Raw genomic sequence first — 22,536 nt, 5'->3', positions numbered from 1 at the left:
GTCACTGAAAGTCCACGTATAGCTTGGAATGCGTGTTGTATACGCATGTATCACTTAGCGTTCCGTGATGCTCTGACGGGTGTGCGTGTCTCCGCGGCGGGACATTCATCCTGTGAAGTCCACCATTGACACCACTTACATCTGCCGACAACTATCATCTCGCAGCCAGCACCGTAATCTGTACAGTTAGCCGGGGAACTGCACGCGAACTGTACAGTCGCTGCTCTTCCGCCGGAGAATCTGCCGCAGACCACCGTCCGTCACTTCGTTTGGAACTGGGAGATATTAGCAGACGTTCGGGTTTTTGATGTTTCGATCGGTGGAAAACTATTCAATGACGGGTTTCATGTTGGGCTGTGAGCACACTGTCAAATTTTGAGAAAATCACGTCCGCAAACTTCTACCAGTACTTGTGAAGTAGCAAATGAGTTGTGTTCTAGATTTGATTTGCTGAGAATTCCACATCACAGACACACATCGTGAACTAGCGCAACTTATTTTCGTGATAATTTTCCTACTATGTGGTGATCTAAGCTCATGCCGAAATCAAAATTTTCGTTCAGAAAAAAGATCCTTAAGGGTTGTAGATAATTTCTGGTATGTCTTGTTGTATTCATTTGGAAATCGAAATCTACGTACTTTTCTAAGTGCTTTTATCTATCAAAATTAAGTTTTTTTTTTAAAACCCTCGCATCTTTCAGTCATTTGGAACACACTAAAAATATTAAAAATCATGCTAGGCTAAATACAATTGTTGTCGAGACTTATAAAACAACCCTTAGACCTCTCCTTTGTCATTAGACATAAATAAAATAGTACAAATTGTCTGCATCTTCTTTTGAAGAACTATTTTTGTTCTATTAAGGCTTCAACAATAACAAATGATTTTCTTCGTTAAGTAATTAATTTAATTTGGCATGAAGTAGTTAAAATTATAAGTGCAACCAAAGAAGTCCATTGATTTATAGCAATAAACGTTGTTTAAATTTGGTAGTAGTTACATGTCGAGGCTAATTTTGGTGTAGAGATCTTCATGAATAGAGGGGAATCGAAGAACTCCAGATGCAAATTATAAAGAACGCTAAAGTCTCACAACGTTTATTTGTGTTCGGAGTGAATAAATAACCCCCAAACATCCACTAGGGCTCGTTTACCAGATGCTGGTGTCCAAATACGGAAGTCAGTCAAGGCTTGTCCCGGTGCACAGTCGTGGCCTGACCCGTCTAATGTTCACTTTCCATTTTAGAAAACTCCAAAAAGCCTTTTAATCGACAGTCGTTTTAATCAATAAAATTTGATTAAATTTAACATACTGATCCTTACGTCAATTAGTATAATCATAGTTTATCTATTAATATAATTAAATCGTTTTTATTATAAGTAAATTTATAAATACAGGAAAGAGTTCCAGAAGTTACAATAGTCAAACCAAACGTGGACGCTGGACTTTTTGATCTGTGTTGGAATTAATGAGAATTAGTTCGACCTTACCTCCTAACGTAGATAAAAACATACTCCTATTAGGAGTGTATGGTTTTATGTATGATCCTACATTGAACTTCCCTCCTGGTCTACGAGACACCTAACGTGTCCTCGTCACTTGTCCACGTACCGCATCATATTTTATAAATAATGTTGAGAACGACTAAGTTCTGTCAATGGTTAGGGCTTTAACTAGAGACTGGGATTCTTCCGGTCTGTGTTGGTATAAATGGGCATTAGTTCGACCTTACCTCCTAACGTAGATAAAAACATACTCCTATTAGGAGTGTATGGTTTTATGTATGATCCTACATTGAACTTCCCTCCTGGTCTACGAGACACCTAACGTGTCCTCGTCACTTGTCCACGTACCGCATCATATTTTATAAATAATGTTGAGAACGACTAAGTTCTGTCAATGGTTAGGGCTTTAACTAGAGACTGGGATTCTTCCGGTCTGTGTTGTTATAAATGGGCATTAGTTCGACCTTACCTCCTAACGTAGATAAAAACATACTCCTATTAGGAGTGTATGGTTTTATGTATGATCCTACATTGAACTTCCCTCCTGGTCTACGAGACACCTAACGTGTCCTCGTCACTTGTCCACGTACCGCATCATCTTATATATATATATATAAAAATCTTGAGTCACGATTGTATGTTGCCAATAAACTCCAAAACGACTGAACCAATTTCAATCAAATTTCACATGTATCCGTAATTTAGTCTAACTTAGAATATAGGATAGTTATTTTCTGAATTATTCGCTTATGTCGTGAATATAAACGAATAAAATGAAGAAAAGTTTTTCAAAGCGCCTGCACATTATAACCTGCAATTACGAGATAGATACGTATATTAAACAGTGAAACACTATTTTGAAGGCGCTAAGTAATGATGTATAATTGTCTAAACTAAATTTTTGGTTGAACTTAAAGGTTGAGTGGTAGACCACTTTGTAATAAAATACATTATGCATGTACAATACATTTTTGACATATTTTCTTGATCGTGACATCAAGGTAAAATCTACATCGGGGTTGGAAATATAATTTACTTTAACCAGAAATGCTCATACGCGGGCAAAACTTACGAAAAGCGTGCGAAGCCGCGGGAAACAGCTAGTATTTTATAAATAATGTTGAGAACGACTAAGTTCTGTCAATGGTTAGGGCTTTAACTAGAGACTGGGATTCTTCCGGTCTGTGTTGTTATAAATGGGCATTAGTTCGACCTTGCCTCCTACATTTCACATTCCTCTTCGTCTGGGACGCGTAATGTGTCCTTGTCACCGCCGCCACGACACAGCATCACCGTGGTCATTCCTATTCTGGACTGCCTGACCAGCTGTGTTGGCGGAGAGATTATACAGATGGATGTGGAGACCGAGATGTTTTTCTGCAGCGGGAATTCCGAGGTCAGAAATTGATTAGAGCCACCAGACATCATTAGTGACGGTCTTTAGTCAGGGCGAATTAGGGGACAGTCAACCGTGAATTCCACAAAAGCTCTTGATAAAACTATTACAAGGTCTCGGCCCTTAGGGAATTTTAAATACACACAACATTAGTGATACATGAACTTTTCTGGAGTCATATTGGAATTGGACAGGGTTTTAGAATCTGTGGTATTCGTATTGGACAAGTGCAGACGGACAGTCACTGGTGTATAGACAGAATGTTGCGGTCTTCTCTCCGCTCTTACAGAATGGTCTAGGTACCGTTACCAGCTCCACATAAACAACAAGAGATAGGGCGATAACCGCAGCTGCAGTAACTGTACCTGAGTCAATAAATCCACTGCAGAGCTACGATCTGTATAGATAGCACTCCTAGTAGAGCAATGCTTAGTTGTTACAGATGTTTAACATTAACGTGTAAATCGTTTATTACGTGACAATTGGTATTGGACAAGTGCAGACGGACAGTCACTGGTGTACACACAGAATGTTGCGGTCTTCTCTCCGCTCTTACAGAATGGTCTAGATACCGTTACCAGCTCCACATAAACAACAAGAGATAGCGCGATAACCGCAGCTGCAGTAACTGTACCTGAGTCAATAAATCCACTGCAGTGCTACGATCTGTATAGAAAGCACTCCTAGTAGAGCAATGCTTAGTTGTTACAGATGTTTAAAATTAACGTGTAAATCGTTTATTACGTGACAATTGGTATTGGTCTAGTGTACTACTTGACATTTTATCCAAAGTAGTTTTCATTAGTTTCAACTACAGCAAACGGTGGTAGTCATATCCGAATGATTAATTTTGCTTCAAGCAACTGGCAATTACTTTAGATGGATACTAGGACTTCTTAATGTAGTCCTAGTAGGACTTCAAGTTAATGTACCCAGTTGCTATGAAAAATGATGTTTGAAAACCAGTTGAGCTTCCTTAACCCAACTGTTAGTTTGTCGATTATAATGCACCCGACAATGAAACCTGTTTTGTGCTTTAGAAGGATTGGAATCCAAGGAAATAGATGACTTCAGATAAATTGACTGAGACAAATCAGATAAATGTTTGAGATTGGGTGCTTTAGTAGGAGGACGTCTGTAAAAAAAGTAGTTTCGAGTTAGCGATCGTATCGCAAAACCTGTTGACTTGATTTGGCCGCGAAATGGTAACTTCATTACAAGTATCAACAGTGTTAATTTACCTGTCGCAACCTATGAGAACAATTCCCAACCTCTTTCTAATTACTGTCGGGGTTTTTGTTGGTATTGTCTGGATTCCTTTTAACGTCGTAAGCATTATTCAATAATACTTCGCCTCCTATAGGAATGTGTCATCATTGATTTAATTGTTTCCATTTTTTGCGTAATTGATTTGTTACGCGCACGTATATAATTAATAATGTGCATGATTCTTGTTATTTTAAATACTTTTAATTGCAGAACCACTGATTGGCACTTTGGAATCTCTAGTTCTAGTTCGACGATCTAGGTTCATGGCTATCGCTTTCTACACATGGCGGAGGAGAATGTTAATTTAATCAGATTGCCATACTGAGTGGAATAGCTACTTTCTCTATAAGTGGGATTTAAGATAATTTAAAACGTTTACAGCTGCTCCAATTGTTGTAGATGAGAAAGGAAGAGAAGGAGACCACCGTCAAACCCTTGTGAAGGCGTCTTTAATAAATTAAGTTATTTTATAATAAAGGTGAAAAACGATCTCAATATAAAGGTAGCTCTGACACTCGTCAATATCGGTCGGTTCAACACAGTCTCTAATAGCCGGAGCTAGCATGTCGCCGGATTCGAGTCCAGGTTTGGGCATTGCAGTTTTACACGCTAACAAAATTTTTTATGTTCTGTAATATTATGTAATATAATCATTTCCTGTTTACAGTCGGTCACAAAAGACGTTGCGCTGAAGAAGTATATACAATGATTCTACCCTTTCGTGGAGTGATATGTTTAAATACAACTATGACATCACACTCTATCATAAAGTTTAAGGGTGCGATTACATTAATACATTGAGACACGCATAGGTTGTTGCCAAAGCATGGAAATACTCATCATTATGACATATTTGTCTCAGCCATTAATTTTATTGATTGCAGGAATTATAAAAGTTTACAAATTTACGTGTAATTTAAGATAAATTTGATTTTGGCGAGTATAAGAATGCAGTATTAGTTATAGATATTGTACAGTATTGTGAAATTGTTTTATTTAAGTCTTTAAAATTCCGAAAGCGTTAGTCCGCTGATACATGAATTCCTCATGCTGTCCAGTGCCTTGTTAGGGAAAGATATCTGACCGCATGCCTGACCAGACATGGACACCAGGCGCCGCACCGACAGATACCGCAGAGCAGTCCAGGAAGTAGGCTACATCCTCCGCAGAGAATCAACTTTCAGCACCAGTTTACCGTTTTTGTGCAGTCCGGCCGAGATTGTCTTTGCCGTACGGGTACAAATGACGGTAACTGGTCGGGTAACGCAATCAGTACATTTCACACACGGCGGTACTTGGGGAAGTATTTACAGTACTTTGAGGCTCTGGAGTCTGGGCGGTATACTGGAGTGATCTTGTAGGAGAAAACGCACAAAATCCAAGTTAGTTTAGTTAACGCATACCGTGAGTTAGTAAGTGAGTAAGTTTAGAAGTGAGTTAGTGAGTGAGAGTATCTTCCTCTCCGGGAAGGATACTCCATTACTTGTGGCGTTAACAACAATTATTGTTTTCCTCAATGATGGAGTGAAAACTTTAAAATAAGGATGTCAATTTAGTTTGCGGCGAGTGCCACTATAGATTAGTATTTGGCGCGTAATCTAGCAGTAGCCGCGAACACGATAGACAGCTGCGCCGCCGACCTTTAGGTCATAGCTTTAACAATGGGAGCCTCCTACTATCTGGAATTCTACTGAACATGTTCTGGTAGGATCTTTCCTGCCTAGGTTAGCAAGCGGAGAGCGGAGGTTGTGTCGGAGTCGTTGTGCGGCTATCGTATAGGGTAGGCCGGGTAGAAGTGTATGTAGATCGTCTAGACTTTTGTGTAATAGTTCGGAAACTTTCGGAACCATATGTAAATTATTAGTTCATCTATTCCTCATCAAAGCTGGTTAGGTTTGGATAGGGGAGATAGTGGCGGATCCACGGGAGATAATTAGGCATCTGGAAAGGTGCCTGCCCTCTTCCGGTCACGACCACACGAGGTCACAAGTTTATAAAGTAACACTTAAGTGACGAGCACTAAATAAATCAAGACCGTACCTTTATCTGAAGACCGTCTGTCACAAGAATGCCCACTGGCCACGAGTATAGAGCCCTTATAACCCGAAACAGTGTATCAGTAACAATGCCGAAGCTGGGGTGCGTCAAGTATTGCATATACACGCTTTGGCAACAAAACCCCGATGACATTTCAAAGGAGCGTTAATAATTTTATCGGCGGCAATTCGTGCCGTCGACATTTCTCCGGTTGTTTGCCGCACAAATTAGGTTTTCCTTTGAGTCGGTAAAGATCAAAGAACTTCGACATTTTGTCGCCGGCAACATTTTTGCAACTTCAGAAATTGGCACAATTGATTTTAGGTCGACTAAACACAACTGGACAGTGTTTTCTTTCATTCACAGCCTTTATGAAAATAGACGATGAAACACATCACCATCTGAAACCTCTGAATTTGATCACACGTAAAACTGAAATGCACATACGGTACGAGTACGTGCACTTAATACATTGAGTGAGCGTATTCCACATTTCAGAATTTCAATGTGTTTGAAATATCTGGAATCTTTCCAATGTTTCATTGTAAATTGACGTTCCTGTCATTTATAATTTTGAAATCATTTTAATATGGCTTCGAGTGGAATCTTCGATCACAACGAAGCTGCTACCTGAAAGGGGCGACTACATGATATTTGTAATATCTAATACTCTAAAGGATTGTCTTTGAGATCACCCTTCTGCTTCCATGTTCCGTGGCGTTATTTTTCGTTGTCCTGTAGTAATTTTTCGCGATTAATATAATATATCACTCGATATGACTTTCCAATACCACGCATTAACAAATTTAAAATTTGGGAGGTGAAGATTTATACAAATAAGGAGAAAGAAATTGAAAATTAAGAAAATAATTATCAGAGAAACTTTGCTGCACTAATTCTATTTACATACTTTAAGAAGGAAACCGATGCACAGACAACGCCTAGAACCATACGGGAACTTGGCCTTCGAACGTGATTATGGGTCGATATCTGATATTAGGAAAATTCGTAAACGGAATCCAATTCTATCAGTGTAGTGGTCTTGCTCGCGTTAACAATCATTTCAGTGCAGGGTAAGAACACTTATTTATTTTATTTCAGAGACCGACCACTTTTAGGCCCTGAGAAGCTGATCCTTGGGGCCACTGGCTTGTGCGAGAATTTTATGAAATAGAATAAGGGGTGTGTCAACACAGTACTAGGTCGATGGTACTAATAAAAAGTGAACGGTCATAGGCAGGATTCGAACCTGCGCTATCTCTAACTCAAATCCAAAGTGCAATACTTTAGACCGATCGGCTCTCCGAAATACGCAGTAGTATGGAATGTACATAGCAGGGAAACATATTCTGCCCACAGCCTTGAAATCGCACTACTCGAATATTTTTAATATGTAGAAGCTACATGTAAAAAAATATGGTACAGCCAGTGTTTGTTTGAGAATTTATGGGTATGCAGTAGCGAGAATTGTTGACAAATACAGAAGAAACATTTGTGTTGTTGGCCGTGGCTACAATGTAATTAATTTGTTGTTGCGAGTGTTGTAGATATAAACAGTATTTTTATCTTATTGTCTTCAGTGACATCTATTACTTGTAAAAGACAGTTGGTTGTTTTTCGGACATCGGGCATCGGGCATAGATTTGTATCTCATGTAGTGATGAATTTATGACTAACTCTGTTGTGTGCATTAAGTGTAAGTACCATAGACTGATATCACCTTTAACATCCACTAACACCGAAACTGTGTTTCATGCTGCCCGACACAGCTGATTACGAGGAGGGTATGTTTTTACCACTTTACTGTACAGCTTTCCCGCTTATACACATTTGGCATGCTGAGCTTGATCATGCCCGTGCTGATAATATTTCATTTGTATCGATCACGCTTTCATTGTGTGTTTATCAACCTTATCAATATACTCCATTCATGTGTAGAGGTCTGTTCACATGTTAGCCTGTAGTTGATACCCGCGTACATACACGTTTACAATTTTGGCTTATACTATTTATGACGTTTTCAATTATGAATCCTTAGTTTTTGGAAAGTGTTTGTGAATGATTAGAAGATTCAGATAATTTACTAATTTTGTAGTACGTAATTTTTGTTCCAAATGCAGGTGTACTTATACAAGGTGTTCTCTAAAGGGTGCCACAAACGTCTGAGAGTGATAGTATTAATTATTTCAATCAAATGATTTCATATAAATATAGGTCGAGAAATGTCTCGTTTAGCCATTAGCTGCCATTTTGTATTCTTTAAACAAATATTATTATCTCCACAACTAGTGAAGCTAAATAAACCAAATTTGGCACATAGGTTTGAATATGTAAAAGGAAAAATTATTAAAACAATAACATTATATTACATACATAAAAAAATGGTTATCTACTTTAATATTAACAAAATGGCGTCTTTTGAGAAAGTTTAAAGTAAAATAAAATGCCAAGAGCAAGTATTTTTGTTATAATTATTGAATGTTACGTGGCGTTGCTCGAGAAATCAATATCGGCGTAGAAATGTGGCTCGAATTGAAATTGTCCATGTAGATAAGGATCCATAGATGGAGTTTTGATATGTGTTTCACAATTTGTGCACATATCAGGCCTGCAGTATAGATAAATGTAGCTTGAGGAAACGGTCTTACATACCCTTACACAGAAGTACGTGACGGCTCCTCTCACCCACCATCATTCTCTTGTAACATTCAAAGGCAAACACTTCTTGCGTTGTTCGATTTATGTTCTCCGAGTGTGAAATGAGGAATGGCTCGCGGAATTTCTTATGCTTATTATTTTTAAAACGTGTTGTCACACTCTGTTCAAAACTACCAACAAATCCGCAAGGCTCCGGTAACGTTTTTGTACACTTCATACTTTGCACTGTAGAACCCGAGAATAAGCGGGTTATTGAATTTGCACTGTATTTTAATGGGCCTTTAAGCGGGCACACAGTGCAATTCAGCTGTATGTTAGGAGTAAAAAAAAAATAAAGTAAATCATTATTCTTATCGAAATTTGTTGTATGATACAGACACTTTTAAATTACAAATTTATGTTATTAAGCGATGAACTGTAAATGTCAATCTGTGTCGGTTCCAAAAATTATTACGCGTAACTATACGGCAGTGTACAGTTCGAGGACTTTAGCTGTGCGCGTGACCTTGAGTGTGTGTGGTGATAGGCGGGAGGGGTGGCGGGGTAGTATTATGCGCTGCGTCCCGAAAACATTTCCTGTGACTCATGGGTAAAACCCTCCTTTCAGGAATCGTATTGGCCTAAATAACTCATCACACTCGCTAAAATCAGTCTGTTTTGTGACAGTTTTGATTGTGGTGGAATTAAATAATAAGAGAATACCAAATAATAGCAGTAATAGGACTTATCCTTGTTTTTCAGTTGTTATATACAAAAAAACCACAAGAGAGTGCAGTTGAGGGAGGAGCCTATTTTGCCCGTGACCTTGGAGCGGCCAACGAGAACTGAGCGACGTTGCCAAACTTGTTCCCCGCTGTAACCACAAGCCGCGCGAGTCCAGCGTTCTTAAAATACTTAACCGTTACGCTCGAAAGAAATGTTAGAGCTGTCTTGAATTAATTAACTACGTATTACTAAATGTAATTTTTACGGTCATTTAAAAAAAAAGTACATCTCTGTAGCTTATTTCCATGTTGAGTTAAATGGATTGAAATAAATTATTGTATTATATTACTCATATACGAAGATCGTAGGATTAAAATCTTTAGCAGAAATATAAATTAAAAAGAAAACATAAAAATACCGCAAAAACGTTAATTTCCCGTTAATATTCCGTGAAAATGAAGAAGACCCCGAGGTTTTGGCTACGATATTGCCGCCTGAGAGCGAATAAATAATATACAAGTGCGAAGGTAAGAATATTATTAAATCAATCATGCTTTTTAACGTATTTCATTTTAAAATAGTAGGCCCTAAAAGCTATTTAGTGGAAAATTAAATTATTTCAAATTTTAAAAATATAATTGTTCCATAATTTTAAAATTGATTATATTGTTATATTTTTTTAATTATTTTTAATCAAGCAACACGTCATGCAGTGTCCAATATAAGCAACATGTATATTAATTTTGTGTGTGTTTAGTAATCGTTTAAAATCACTGAAAAGATTGTTGTATCGTATGGAAATAAGCAAGTACTTTACTCTGACTAACTGACGGGACGATTTGTTTGTTTTAATCGATAGTTAGTTTGTAATAACATTAATAAACTATACAAGTAATTTAAATACAATATAGCTGTCAACACATTTTAAATATTGTTTTTCAATTATACTGATAAGTTTTAAATGTTCAGTATCAGTGTTAGTTGTGACAGCGCAGCGGTTTATCAGCCACAATGCGCCAGCCGTGCCGGGCGGCAGCGGCAGTTGTGTGGCAACGTCGCGCAGGACAGTCCATTCTATTGGTCGCCGCCAACTGCACTCTCTGGTGGTTCCTTGTATAGTGTTGTTTAATGTGTGTTTGAAAATAAGGTATATTTGTCAATACTAATCTGCAAATCGAAATCGTTAGTTTAAAGTCGTTAAAGAGATTGTCGCGCCACACAGATAGCGTTTATTTGTTGAAATGGTAGTATTAGGACCCTACGAGCACAGCTAATTCCTCCAACTGTAAGGCGGTCCGATGTTGGTCAGTAAAGATACGTACGAGTGCTTCCGGAAACGCACGAGTACTCCCGGAGACAGCCGACGTGTTTTCGTGACCTCAGCGCGTCGCATGATACCACCCTCCCCTCTGACTGTAAACGATCATATTTTACTCGCATTCTTCATCTAGATTTATGGGTTTATATGGACGTTGTTGTATCAAACTCGTATAACTTGTTATTCCCGTCTGCACGGTAGTTGTAAACCCCAGTTGTTCCGCTTCCCAGTAGATATATAGATGGCTCATTTGTTGTTTTGTTTGATGCCGTAAAGTTGCGTAAGTGTGCTCGTGGTTTTGTATGAAGCCGTAGAGTTGGTTTGTCATTTTCATGTCAATAATATTACTGCGAAAAGGCGATATTTGAATTTTGTACCGTTATATATTAATAAAAATCATACAAGTATTACTGCAGTAAAAAACACACAATTGTCAATAATGTCAAATTCAACACACGGGGACCTGTCAGCACTAGAGGTGTCAACGTCAAGTATGAATTAAAAAAATGTAAAATAGTATAAATATTCTTAAAATTTAAAAAAGTTCTGTTAAAAATAACTTAATAAATTAATACATCAATTTGTAATTTATTATACTCTTATTGATATAAGTATTTTGTTTGTTTAATTTCATTCCAGTAATTTTTTTAATCATTGTAAGAATATTATCGTTTTAAATTGTTCGAATTCACACCTGACGATGACATCACTGTGGAGTAGAAAAGTTTTGTATATCTTTCACTACATTAGATTTTTTCCCAAGTAGAAGAACTCCCCTCCTCCAATGAAATGTCGATAACACAAGTATTTTTGAAGAAATTTTATTTATCATACTTTTAAATTTTAGTTTATAATTAACGTGTAGTTATGGATTTGGAATAATGTATTTGTAAGTGTGAAATGCTGTGTACTCATAAATCAGTTGAAAGATTATATTATAATGAATTGAACTTAATTATTGATGTGATAGTTTTGGTAATAAATAAGTTACTTTAAAATAAATAAAAATTTGCTTCCTTAAGAGCAATTCTAGTATATGAATCAAGCAGACTGGATCACTAACTTATATCGATTTTAAGATTTGTTTAAGATTATTAAGATTTTTACATTAAGCAATTAAGCAGTGTTGGAAGGCAATAAGCAATGGGTGGTGTATGTATGTACTCCAGGAGCAATTCGACTGATCGTGTCCCTAACCAGATGTGGCTGGATGGAGACCGAAGTATCGAGGAACGATCCAGGCAATAGAGACGTAACGGAACCATTATCTCACGTAGTTGCACAAATGCCAAGTAAAGTTCAGTCTTATTGGCGGCCCCCCCACCCCCCACCCTACTGCCCTACTAAGTCCCACACCCCCCGCGTCAATCATACTGCCTCATTTACACTTGTCGGTTGTCTACCCCATAGTACGGTTGAACACAGCATCTCACGCAATGTGTGCGAGCTCCTAGACCAATTCCATAAGGCACCATAGAGTTTGCCAACGAACATCTGCAACCTCTTATATCAATTCCATATCACATCACAGATATCGGTTGTGAGCTCTTAGACTAAATCCATAATGCGTCACAGATAATGGTTGTTAGCTTTTTGACTTGATTCCATAAGGCATCATATACTTCGCCAACGAACATCTGCAACCTCTTATATCAATTCCATATCACATCACAGATATCGGTTGTGAGCTCTTATACTATTTCCATAATGAGTCACAGATGATGGTTGTTTGCTTTTTGACTTGATTCCACAAGGCATCATATACTTCGCCAACTAACATCTGCAACCTCTTATATCAATTCCATATCACATCACAGATATCGGTTGTGAGCTCTTATACTAAATCCATAATGAGTCACAGATGATGGTTGTTAGCTTTTTGACTTGATTCCACAAGGCATCATATACTTCGCCAACTAACATCTGCAACCTCTTATATCAATTCCATATCACATCACAGATATCGGTTGTGAGCTCTTATACTAAATTTCCATAATGAGTCACAGATGATGGTTGTTAGCTTTTTGACTTGATTCCACAAGGCATCACATACTTCGCCAACTAACATCTGCAACCTCTTATATCAATTCCATATCACATCACAGATATCGGTTGTGAGCTCTTATACTATTTCCATAATGAGTCACAGATGATGGTTGTTTGCTTTTTGACTTGATTCCACAAGGCATCACATACTTCGCCAACTAACATCTGCAACCTCTTATATCAATTCCATATCGTATCACAGATATCGGTTGTGAGCTCTTATACTATTTCCATAATGAGTCACAGATGATGGTTGTTAGCTTTTTGACTTGATTCCACAAGGCATCACATACTTCGCCAACTAACATCTGCAACCTCTTATATCAATTCCATATCGTATCACAGATATCGGTTGTGAGCTCTTATACTATTTCCATAATGAGTCACAGATGATGGTTGTTAGCTTTTTGACTTGATTCCACAAGGCATCACATACTTCGCCAACTAACATCTGCAACCTCTTATATCAATTCCATATCGTATCACAGATATCACAGATATCGGTTGTGAGCTCTTAGACTATTTCCATAATGCGTCACAGATGTCGGTTTTGAGCTCTTTCACCAATACGATAACACATTATAGACTTCTTCAATTAATTGGCGCTTGCGTACTGTGAGCAAACGATGTCGTGCAACATTTTCCATGGCTTGTGCTTTAATGGAGATTTGCCTGAAGTCCAACAGTTCTTCAAAAGATGCTGGGCTGGACACGTCTGCGGTCAATAAAACATAACTATTCATCTAAGTTATACTAGCCATTTTAGCGTACGAGATGTTGACTTTTGATACCGCCTCTATTGACAGCATTACATGGTCATCGCCAAAACACGTTTCGACTTCCACATGTTTCGGCGAAGCTGTCAATACCGCGTGGATTATAGCGGTAACATCTGTAATCGGGTTAAAGCAAGGTGTGAGTCAGCGGCGCGCTGGCCGAGTGTGTGGATGACGCCACCTCTGGGACCGGGCCGCCTTGACCTCACAAACCTCGACCTTCTGTCCGCCCGCCCGCACACGGACCCTCCGCCCCACTGCAGGCACTGGCGTGCTGGTGGAGCTGTCCAGACTGCCATAGTGCCGCCGGCCTCGATCGTTTGGTCTGAACAAGTCCTAAAGGTGGTACAATCGATGTTAGGATGGGGACATTAGTTTTTGTTCAATTCATTTCTCTTTAAAATACAGAAAAAGTGATATCGTTTAGCGCACTAAAGTGGGAACTTTATACGTTTTGTAATCAGGCTCAAATAAAAAAATGAAAACGGCTGAAGAGGGAAATGTGATAATTTTTACAGCACGTAAATGAGTTATAGCTGCTTTTGGCAGGTCTACTTTCTGTTTAAACGGAGGCCACCGATAATAAACGGGATTTAGCAACTTTGGGTGGGCAGTTACACAAAAGTACTAACGGTTAGGTTAGGTTAAGTTAAGTTAGTAAACCCAATTCGTCTACTACATCAGCCGCAGCGTGCTTTGAATAGGTGGCCTCCGTTTAATCAGAAAGTACCCTTTTTTTATCTATAAAATTTAATTTCGTTAAGGAAAATGTTTTAGGAACATGTAATTTTCTTAAATTATATTTAATAAAAAAACATCCTTAATTCCTAAATAGTTAATAAACGTCACTGCATGAAGAGACGGAACCATTTATTCATGTACAAAATGTAAAAATTCAATTTGTATCTACAGCAGTTTTTATTTGGGTCTAATTAAAAAATTGTATAAATGTTCTACTTTAAATAACTGTAATTTCAAGTGGTGTGATAAATAATCTTTTTTACTGTTTTCTGTATTTAGGGACTCTATCTTAAAAGAGTTACGAATCGAATAGAAACATGTACTTTCCAACTCCAAAAGTAATTGCACCAGAAGCTGTACTGATCATGATCAGCACGATCTCATGTGCTGAACGTCCGTAGCTGATACGATGTACTGAAGCTCTAAATAATTTCAGGTATACATATCGTACATCAGATCTGTGTGTCTATACCTCGGTATGTATGGCATCACAAACAACTTTTATTCAAATTTTTTTCTGGGCGTCTCTCTGGACGGGAGAGGGGAGATAATGAATTCAATTCACTCAGTTTATTGATGGGGCTTGATTAGTCAACAGATTAGTTGATGTTCGTTCATTTCACGTCCCTTGAAAAATTGCAAGGCGCCTGTTGCCACAGATAAGATTAATAACGATGCAGTAATTGTCAATAATAGTTCAGTCATTTACTATTTACTTTTTAGGCTGGCAAAGCGTTTATGGAACGATGTTCAGTTTTTAAGGCCATACAATTAGAGCTCATCTGAGAGTTATAGGAGTGCTGTATATGTGAAGCAAACCTATTTTCCCTGAAGTAGGCTTACGTAGACGATGATTGTTTTAGGTAATCAGGAAATTTGGATTTCACCCTGATTACTGTAATTTAATTCAGAATATTGTGTGAAGCTGTGTAATTGAGTGGCTCCTGGCATTGTTTCTGCGGAAATGTATCCAAAAATTCAAATAATGAAATTTTTGTCTTACCAGGCAATACCTGGTCACTACACTACTAACAGGTTTTCAGTTTTGTGATGGAATACAGGAAATAGTAAATGCAATAAAAGTCGTGAGTGGTCTATTGAAAGACTTCCCCTTAGTTAGGCCATATAGTAAAACGTCTTGTGTTTGATGAGCTGATGTTTCTTCATAAAAATTCGCTTCGACAACGGAAGTAGTTAGTGTTCCGACTTAAGATATTTTCTGATTTTGCCAATTTTTGAGGTGATCTAGGTGGAACCCATCAAGAAGAAGTATTTAGTAGCATCATATCTGCAGTTTTGTGGCGTCGGCCACTTTTATTTTGTTGGCCGGTGATCGAGCCGTTAGTTGTGCCGACCTTTTTTCTGTTCTCGGCCACAGCCGGTTTTGTTATTCTGCTTTGGCTAGGTTGTTAACCTCGTTGATAGACCAGCTGTTTTGTTTACTGGTGTTTACCTGTTGCTTATGGGTTGATTAGCAAGATATATGTAGCTCTTCTCCTTCAGCAGTCTTCGGGTGAAGACGTCCATTACCTCTGTGGACAGAGAATTAGTTACTTTCTTCAAAGCTGACTGCCCCGCTCCCTATAGGTCCCGACAGTGTTCCGTAAAACCTTGCGTTCCAGAAAAGGTCCACGTATCTCGTAGTTTTTAATAGGGCCCAGTATACGTTTTCAAAATTCTGTGCAATTAACGCTTAAATTCACCCGTAAATATTACAGTTTTAATGACATATGCGAATCACGAATAAAAAATAATGAGTCATTACTTCCTTTGACTCATGCAAAGTAAAACTCAAAATTTGGAATTTTTAGATTTGTTAGAAGACATTGATTGAGTAGTAAATTTATGACTTTCGTGCCCTTGTGACGACTCTATCAGGATTGAAAGTTGAAAAACAGACCATTACAATTTAACACAAGGAAAGAATACTAATTGAGGAACACCAGAAGAGGTCTTTATGTTCACCCAATATCCGTGGGTCGGACAGCACATTGCGTATATATTGCGCACGCACACAAGAACTGTACACAAATTGCGGGCGCCCACACTCGTGTGGAGGAGGATGTGCGAATGTGTGCACACCCTCCAAATAGCACATTATCTGGCGGCTTAAAATTAGACCGCGGCCTTCCTGCGTCATTTCCTTATTCACGTCTCCGGCCTGGCCGCACTTAGTGGAACATAACAACACCGTTACACTTATTTATAAAAGTAATGTCATACTCATGACTTCGTACAAATCGTGGATTAAAAATTGATTTATGTTGTCGACCGTGATGGATATACTAACAAATAATAAATGTATTTGAGTTTGGATTATTATAATCAAATCAAATTGTTTAATTGCATACGTTGCATAACAAATGTATAATTTTTTAATCTAAAATTTTATATTCGTCCCACATCAATACCACATTCAAACTTTCAACACTAAACATTCACACCCCATTCATTCCATGCCAATTACGCCCACTTCCAACGCTGGAGTCGGTTTCCTTATCACGTGGTCTCCCAGTAGAATGCCAGAAACTCATCAACACCGTAAAAAGCGTTTGACGCCAAGCAGAATTTGATACGAATTTTTAACAACTTGGTCGTTGAGACACTTTAATTGAGTTCGGCGATCTCTTTATAAAATGGACACCTGCCTGTGAAGGTAAATGTTCATAAACCACCGTTCTGTGCATTCCCGAACGGTAATTATCTCTGCCTATTGTCTCATATTCATGTATGTCTCGTCCTCTGGTTAAGGCACATTTAGACAACAAAATAAGATTATTTCTAAGGTATAAAGACATGTCAAAGTCAACAGTTACAAGTTTTGAACACTGTCCTGCACGTCTCTCCGAAGTTCAAATTAGCGGTAATGCGAATTGCTTTTTTTGTAATTTTAAAATTCTCGTAAACTATTGTTTTGTACAGACTCCTCACAAAACGATTCCATACGATAGGTGGGGATAAATTAGGCCGTAGTACGCCGTAATCAGTACCGACTCGGGCAATATTTTGCTCCTGAGGATATATACACATATATGATCATTGTGATTTTCCTATGTCAGCCCTTGATTAAGGTGTATTGCAAGGAACTTTGAACGAATTGATACATGAATGTATAATCTGAGTATTCGCTGTGATTATGAACCTCGAACAACAGAAATGAATGACATGGAAGACGAAGGTATGGAGGATGCTCTGAAAATCGCTGTTGAAACGGTCTTTACTTCAGTGGAACTACATTCGAGCGTTATTGATCTTTTTGCAGTTGAGAGGTTGAATGTAAGTAATTTAGGTCACTTTCTAGGAATAAATCTCAATGGACAGCATCCAATTGAAGCGGTTTCCCTCCTCCCCCTCCTCTCCCTCCACCCCGGGCTGTTGACTGTCGGACGGAATGGGCATCTGGAGTAAATTCGGCGTTAAAAAGGAAGGGCGCAATTATTACAGCGGCAGTGGAGAGAGGGTGCGGTAGCGTCAGTGTCAGCTGAGGGGGTTGTCATGGCAACCGTGTACTGGATATTGTCCGTCTGCAGAACATCGGCTCTCCAGTACTAGCGAGGCAGAAAACATCGGTTCTTGTTCCTTTATATCTCGGAATTGTTGCTGACGGCAATACACTAGCGATAATTCCGAAGCAATATGTTCATGCTTGCACTGTAACATGATTAGCTCGTTAAAAGCCAACTGCAGTGGGTGCCATCTTGGTTTTGGCCCCATAAACAATTTTTAAACCTCATGCACTCTTGCTGCCCTATTTTACCCTAGATTTATTAAAGATATATACAGTACTTCTCATTTTTAAAATATAGTTAATACAAATCCAAAATAATCTTCAGTTTTTTTTTTCAATAATTTTTTAGGTTATGGAGAAAAGAATCTCAGACTGATTTGTACTTTGTCCTTTAAATATTCACAACTTTTACACTTTTGGATGCTTATTGGTTATGTATTTACAATATGACATCTTACATAAAGCTACTATCAAAATTAAGGGTGAGTAAGTGAATAAACATGTAGTTTTAATGGAAGAAATCTCAAAGTTAATTCACTACAGTCAACTCTTAATAGTTATATTCAAGTAAAATGTTCAAAATCAATAATTTTTTTGGCATCTATGTCCTTATTGCATAAAGACTGCTAATTTGTTGAACTTTTTGCGGCTTACAGGCTTAACCAATTAGTAAGGTTGTAAGTAATTTCCAAATGCAACAACAATCATTGACATAAAAGATTAAAATTCAGTACATCCTATAAGAACAACAGCCTTTTAGTGTTATTCAATACTTAATAAACTACACAGAGCTAATAAGGAGTTGTTCAGTTAGATTGTAATTCAGAACCAGTATAAGTGATTAGAGTTCAGTATCTATATACTACTTATAAGTGGTTATGTAGACAGTTTGGTGGTAGTTTATACCATCTCAGAGAGACAGGTAACAAACTGTATGTATGTCAAGTTGCACAGCATTTTAGGCATATGTTAATAGAATAGAAAATTGAGTCAAATCAGTGGAGTTTAGTGTTCTAGAAATAACAACACCCATTTTGGAAGTAAAAAAAGAAAAAAAAAGAAAAAAAAACTGATTCAACCTTGGAACCTAGATTGTAGGTTGGACTGTTTTTCTTGTTGTATTGACTACTTGGGAATAAGGTAAACTTTCTGGTTTATGATGTAAATAACTAAAAGTATTGCAACAGTTTTTTTTATGATGGTCTATACACAATATTTTATTTCTGTTAGTTTTCTTTTCTGGAAAATGTTTAATTCCTTGACCAGTTCTAAACAGTTATTTATTAACAGTTTTAGATCACAGTTACAAAACCAGACACAATATCCAGGTAATTGTGTAAACTGCAGAAAACATTAGACAGGTAAATTTTAAACATATATATCAATACATTAAATCGGCTCTAAATGATTGAAATATAAAAACAGCTCTTGGTACAATAATGCATGATAAATTATTAGCAAGGCAAGTTTGTTTTAATGTCTCAATAATGTGAAATGTGTATTATACAAAATTAATTTTGTTATTTATACCGCCAGTATACTTAGAAAGGCATGTTTTTTTTTAAATAAAATAAAACATTTTTAAGCTTGGATCGCTCATGTAATGTATTTTGAACGTATTAACATTGGTTTTGTTAACCTTCTGGAAAAGCTACTTGGTTTTTAAAATATTTCAATTTTGGTTATTTCAATTCTTAAGAGTTGATTACTATTATGAATTCATACTATTTCAGATTTGATAGGATTGTTCTCACATGCATAACAGCCAATTTGATAAGATCTGGCAAGGTACAGAATTGTCGCAAGGTACAGAATTGTCGTAAGGTACAGAATTTTTGTAAGGTATAGAAGTTTTGTAAGGTACATCTGATGTGGTAGGTAGTTCACATCAAACCTAGTTAGAACTTAGAAATAGTTACCCATTAGCAACATATGTGTTATTTTCATTCCACTGATTATTTCTGTCTTCTGAATATGCATTATTTTAATTACAGCTACAGAAAGTTAGTTTATGCATACATGTATATGTGTATGTTGACCATTCTGTGTGTTTTTAAATCAGTGCAAATTTTGAAGCATTTGTAAAAATTTACTTTGGATGTTTATTTTGAATTATAGTAATGCAATGTAAACTGTCAGACAGATACACTATTGTCAATGTATGACAAATTTAGACATTATTAGATACTAAACTAGATGATAAAATGTTAAAAAAAAATCTTTTGTTGAATAAAGTTTTTTGAATTCAATTGAATTGAATACTCTGTGGTGATCAATATTGGGATATATTTCAATAGGAGGGACTGATTCATCACAGTGGTTCCCTGTGGAATGATAAATGAGGCTACTCCCAAAGGCCCACCCTCTCTGACTCAGAGGTCAAAGGGTAATGAGGTCAGTTGCCCCCAACTGTCCCTAATCCTGGACATCTAAATGGTCAGTGCTACAGTTCATTGAGTTCTAACTAAATCTATTATTACTAAAGAGTAATGATTTCAAAGCACAAACAGCAAAATTGTTGTTAGATAAATGTGTTAATTGTAATGTGTAATGTGATTGTTTGTGAGTTACTATCGGAGTGTCTGAGATAGCTTCTTAGAAAGGTCATGGCCTAAATTTTCACATTTGGCAAAACTGATGGGAATCACTGCACAAGGCAAGCGAATGCTATGAGAGTAATGTACACATAAACACATTTTTTGAACGAATAAAAAATGAATGTGCTCTTGCAAAGTCTGGAAAGGAATGATAATATAAAAACATTTTTATTTCTATAATAAACGTATATTGTTTATAACTTTGGTTAATTATTGTATAAATATTGCTTCTGTCTATGAAATAACTTGTATTACTTGCAAGCTTGTATCAGCCCACTTTGGCACCAAAAATTGTATTCTGAGGAGCATATAGGCTGAATGTTTTTTCTGTACGAATCTTATTCTGGCGAATATGGTAGGCAGTAGACAAACTCAACCAAATGCTGCTGCTCTAAAATTATTGTTCTGAGAAACCTACAGTCCTACTGTAAAATCTTGTTCTGAGAAATGGTAGACAGGTAGTGAAACTTGCGCTGTGACTGTAAAATTATTGTTCTGGGAAAAGTTAGATGCTAGGTAGTCAAACTCAACTGAGTATTCGGTAGTAAAATTCTTGTTTTCGGGAAATGGTAGGCACTAGTCAAACTCAATGTTTGACAGTAAAATTCTTTTTCTGGGAAAATGGTAGGCAGTTGTTAAAACTCAACTGAATTCTGAGAAATGGTAGGCTCCGACTGTAAAATTATTGTTCCTGGAAAAGGTAAGTGTAGGTAGTCAAATTTAACTGAATGTTTCAATTGTACAATTCTTTTTCTGGAAAAATGACGGGCAATAGTCAAACTCAACCGAACAATTCGACTGTAAATTTCTTGTTCTGGGGGAAATAATGACTCAACTGATAACTTCGACTGTCAAATTCTTGCTCTGGGAAATGGTAGGCAGTAACTCAACTGAACTCTCAACTGAAGTTAACTTATCCTCTTTCAGAGTAAGTCTTGGAAAATATTTTTGCATGTTTTAAGAATAGTCAGTTAGTTGTTCCAGTTTTTAACATAATAAAATCTATGTTTTATATATGCGTACCAATTACATTTGTATACAAGTTGAAAATGACACAAAAACAATATTAAAAATAATATTGCAGGAAACTAAAAAAAAAAACTGGATAGTGAAAAATTTAGTTTTTTGTGTGACCAAGGAATGCAAGTTGTTTGGATATAAAGTGTATCAAGGCCAACTGCAAACAGATAAAAGATTACAGAGATTATAATTCAGAAAAATCTTCAATGTTTATAAAAAACTGTGTATTATTATTATAAAACAGTAAATTATGGAAACATATTATTCAAATTAAAGAAAACCTACATAAAATATATAATATATATATATATATATATATATATATATATATATATATATATATATATTTTGCCTTTTAAGTGTTATATCCTGTTGCACAAATCTGTGGCCAAATGTAAAATAGTTTAAGGTAGGAATAGAAACTTAAAATAGAAAGAGTTTACATGGAGCCATAACAAAAATTTTATGAACTTAAACATAATTTGTAAAAGATGACTTTCAATGGAAATGATAGTTTTGAATATGTTATTAGTTAAGTTTCAAGCACCACTTTCTCTTGTCCTTGAACAGTATGTTGATTTCTTGTGCTGATAATTGATGATTTAACACAACAGGCAAACTATAATTAAAAAATGGTTAATGTTGAAAGAAAAATATATCATGTTGTGATTTTATTAAGTAGATATTTTTGTTGTATTATGCTGTGTTTAGCTATCAGCTGATATACGCTTGTTTTGTTCAGGGAAGACATACTGCCAGGCCTGCAAGAAGAAGTGTTCCGGAGAGGTGCTCAGGGTACAGGACAAGTACTTCCATATCGCTTGCTTCAAGTGTACAGGTAAACACCATACATACACTTAAGTATAGTTTAGAACCAGGACACCTCCAAATTTGTACCTCCTCTTAAACCGACCAATTGGCCCGATTTTCCCCCTGGAAACACTCTTCTGGTTTATTGA

At 36.9% G+C, this 22,536-nt stretch overlaps 1 protein-coding gene across 10 annotated transcripts in view; it reads left to right on the top strand.

Annotated features, from left to right (window-relative positions):
* The window catches only part of LOC124358997 (actin-binding LIM protein 3), a 140,292-nt gene that overhangs the window by 46,094 nt on the left and 71,662 nt on the right, over nucleotides 1-22,536 (top strand). For all 10 annotated transcript variants that reach the window (XM_046811306.1, XM_046811304.1, XM_046811300.1 and 7 more), the window contains one exon: nucleotides 22,320-22,415. In XM_046811306.1, coding sequence (XP_046667262.1) covers nucleotides 22,320-22,415 — 96 coding nt within the window. The remainder of the gene's footprint in view (nucleotides 1-22,319; nucleotides 22,416-22,536) is intronic.

This window comes from Homalodisca vitripennis, chromosome 4 (genome assembly GCF_021130785.1).
Source record: "Homalodisca vitripennis isolate AUS2020 chromosome 4, UT_GWSS_2.1, whole genome shotgun sequence".
Taxonomy (NCBI): Eukaryota; Metazoa; Arthropoda; class Insecta; order Hemiptera; family Cicadellidae; genus Homalodisca; species Homalodisca vitripennis.
Note: the sequence above shows the minus strand (reverse complement) of the source record. Positions and strands in the feature narration are given on the sequence as shown.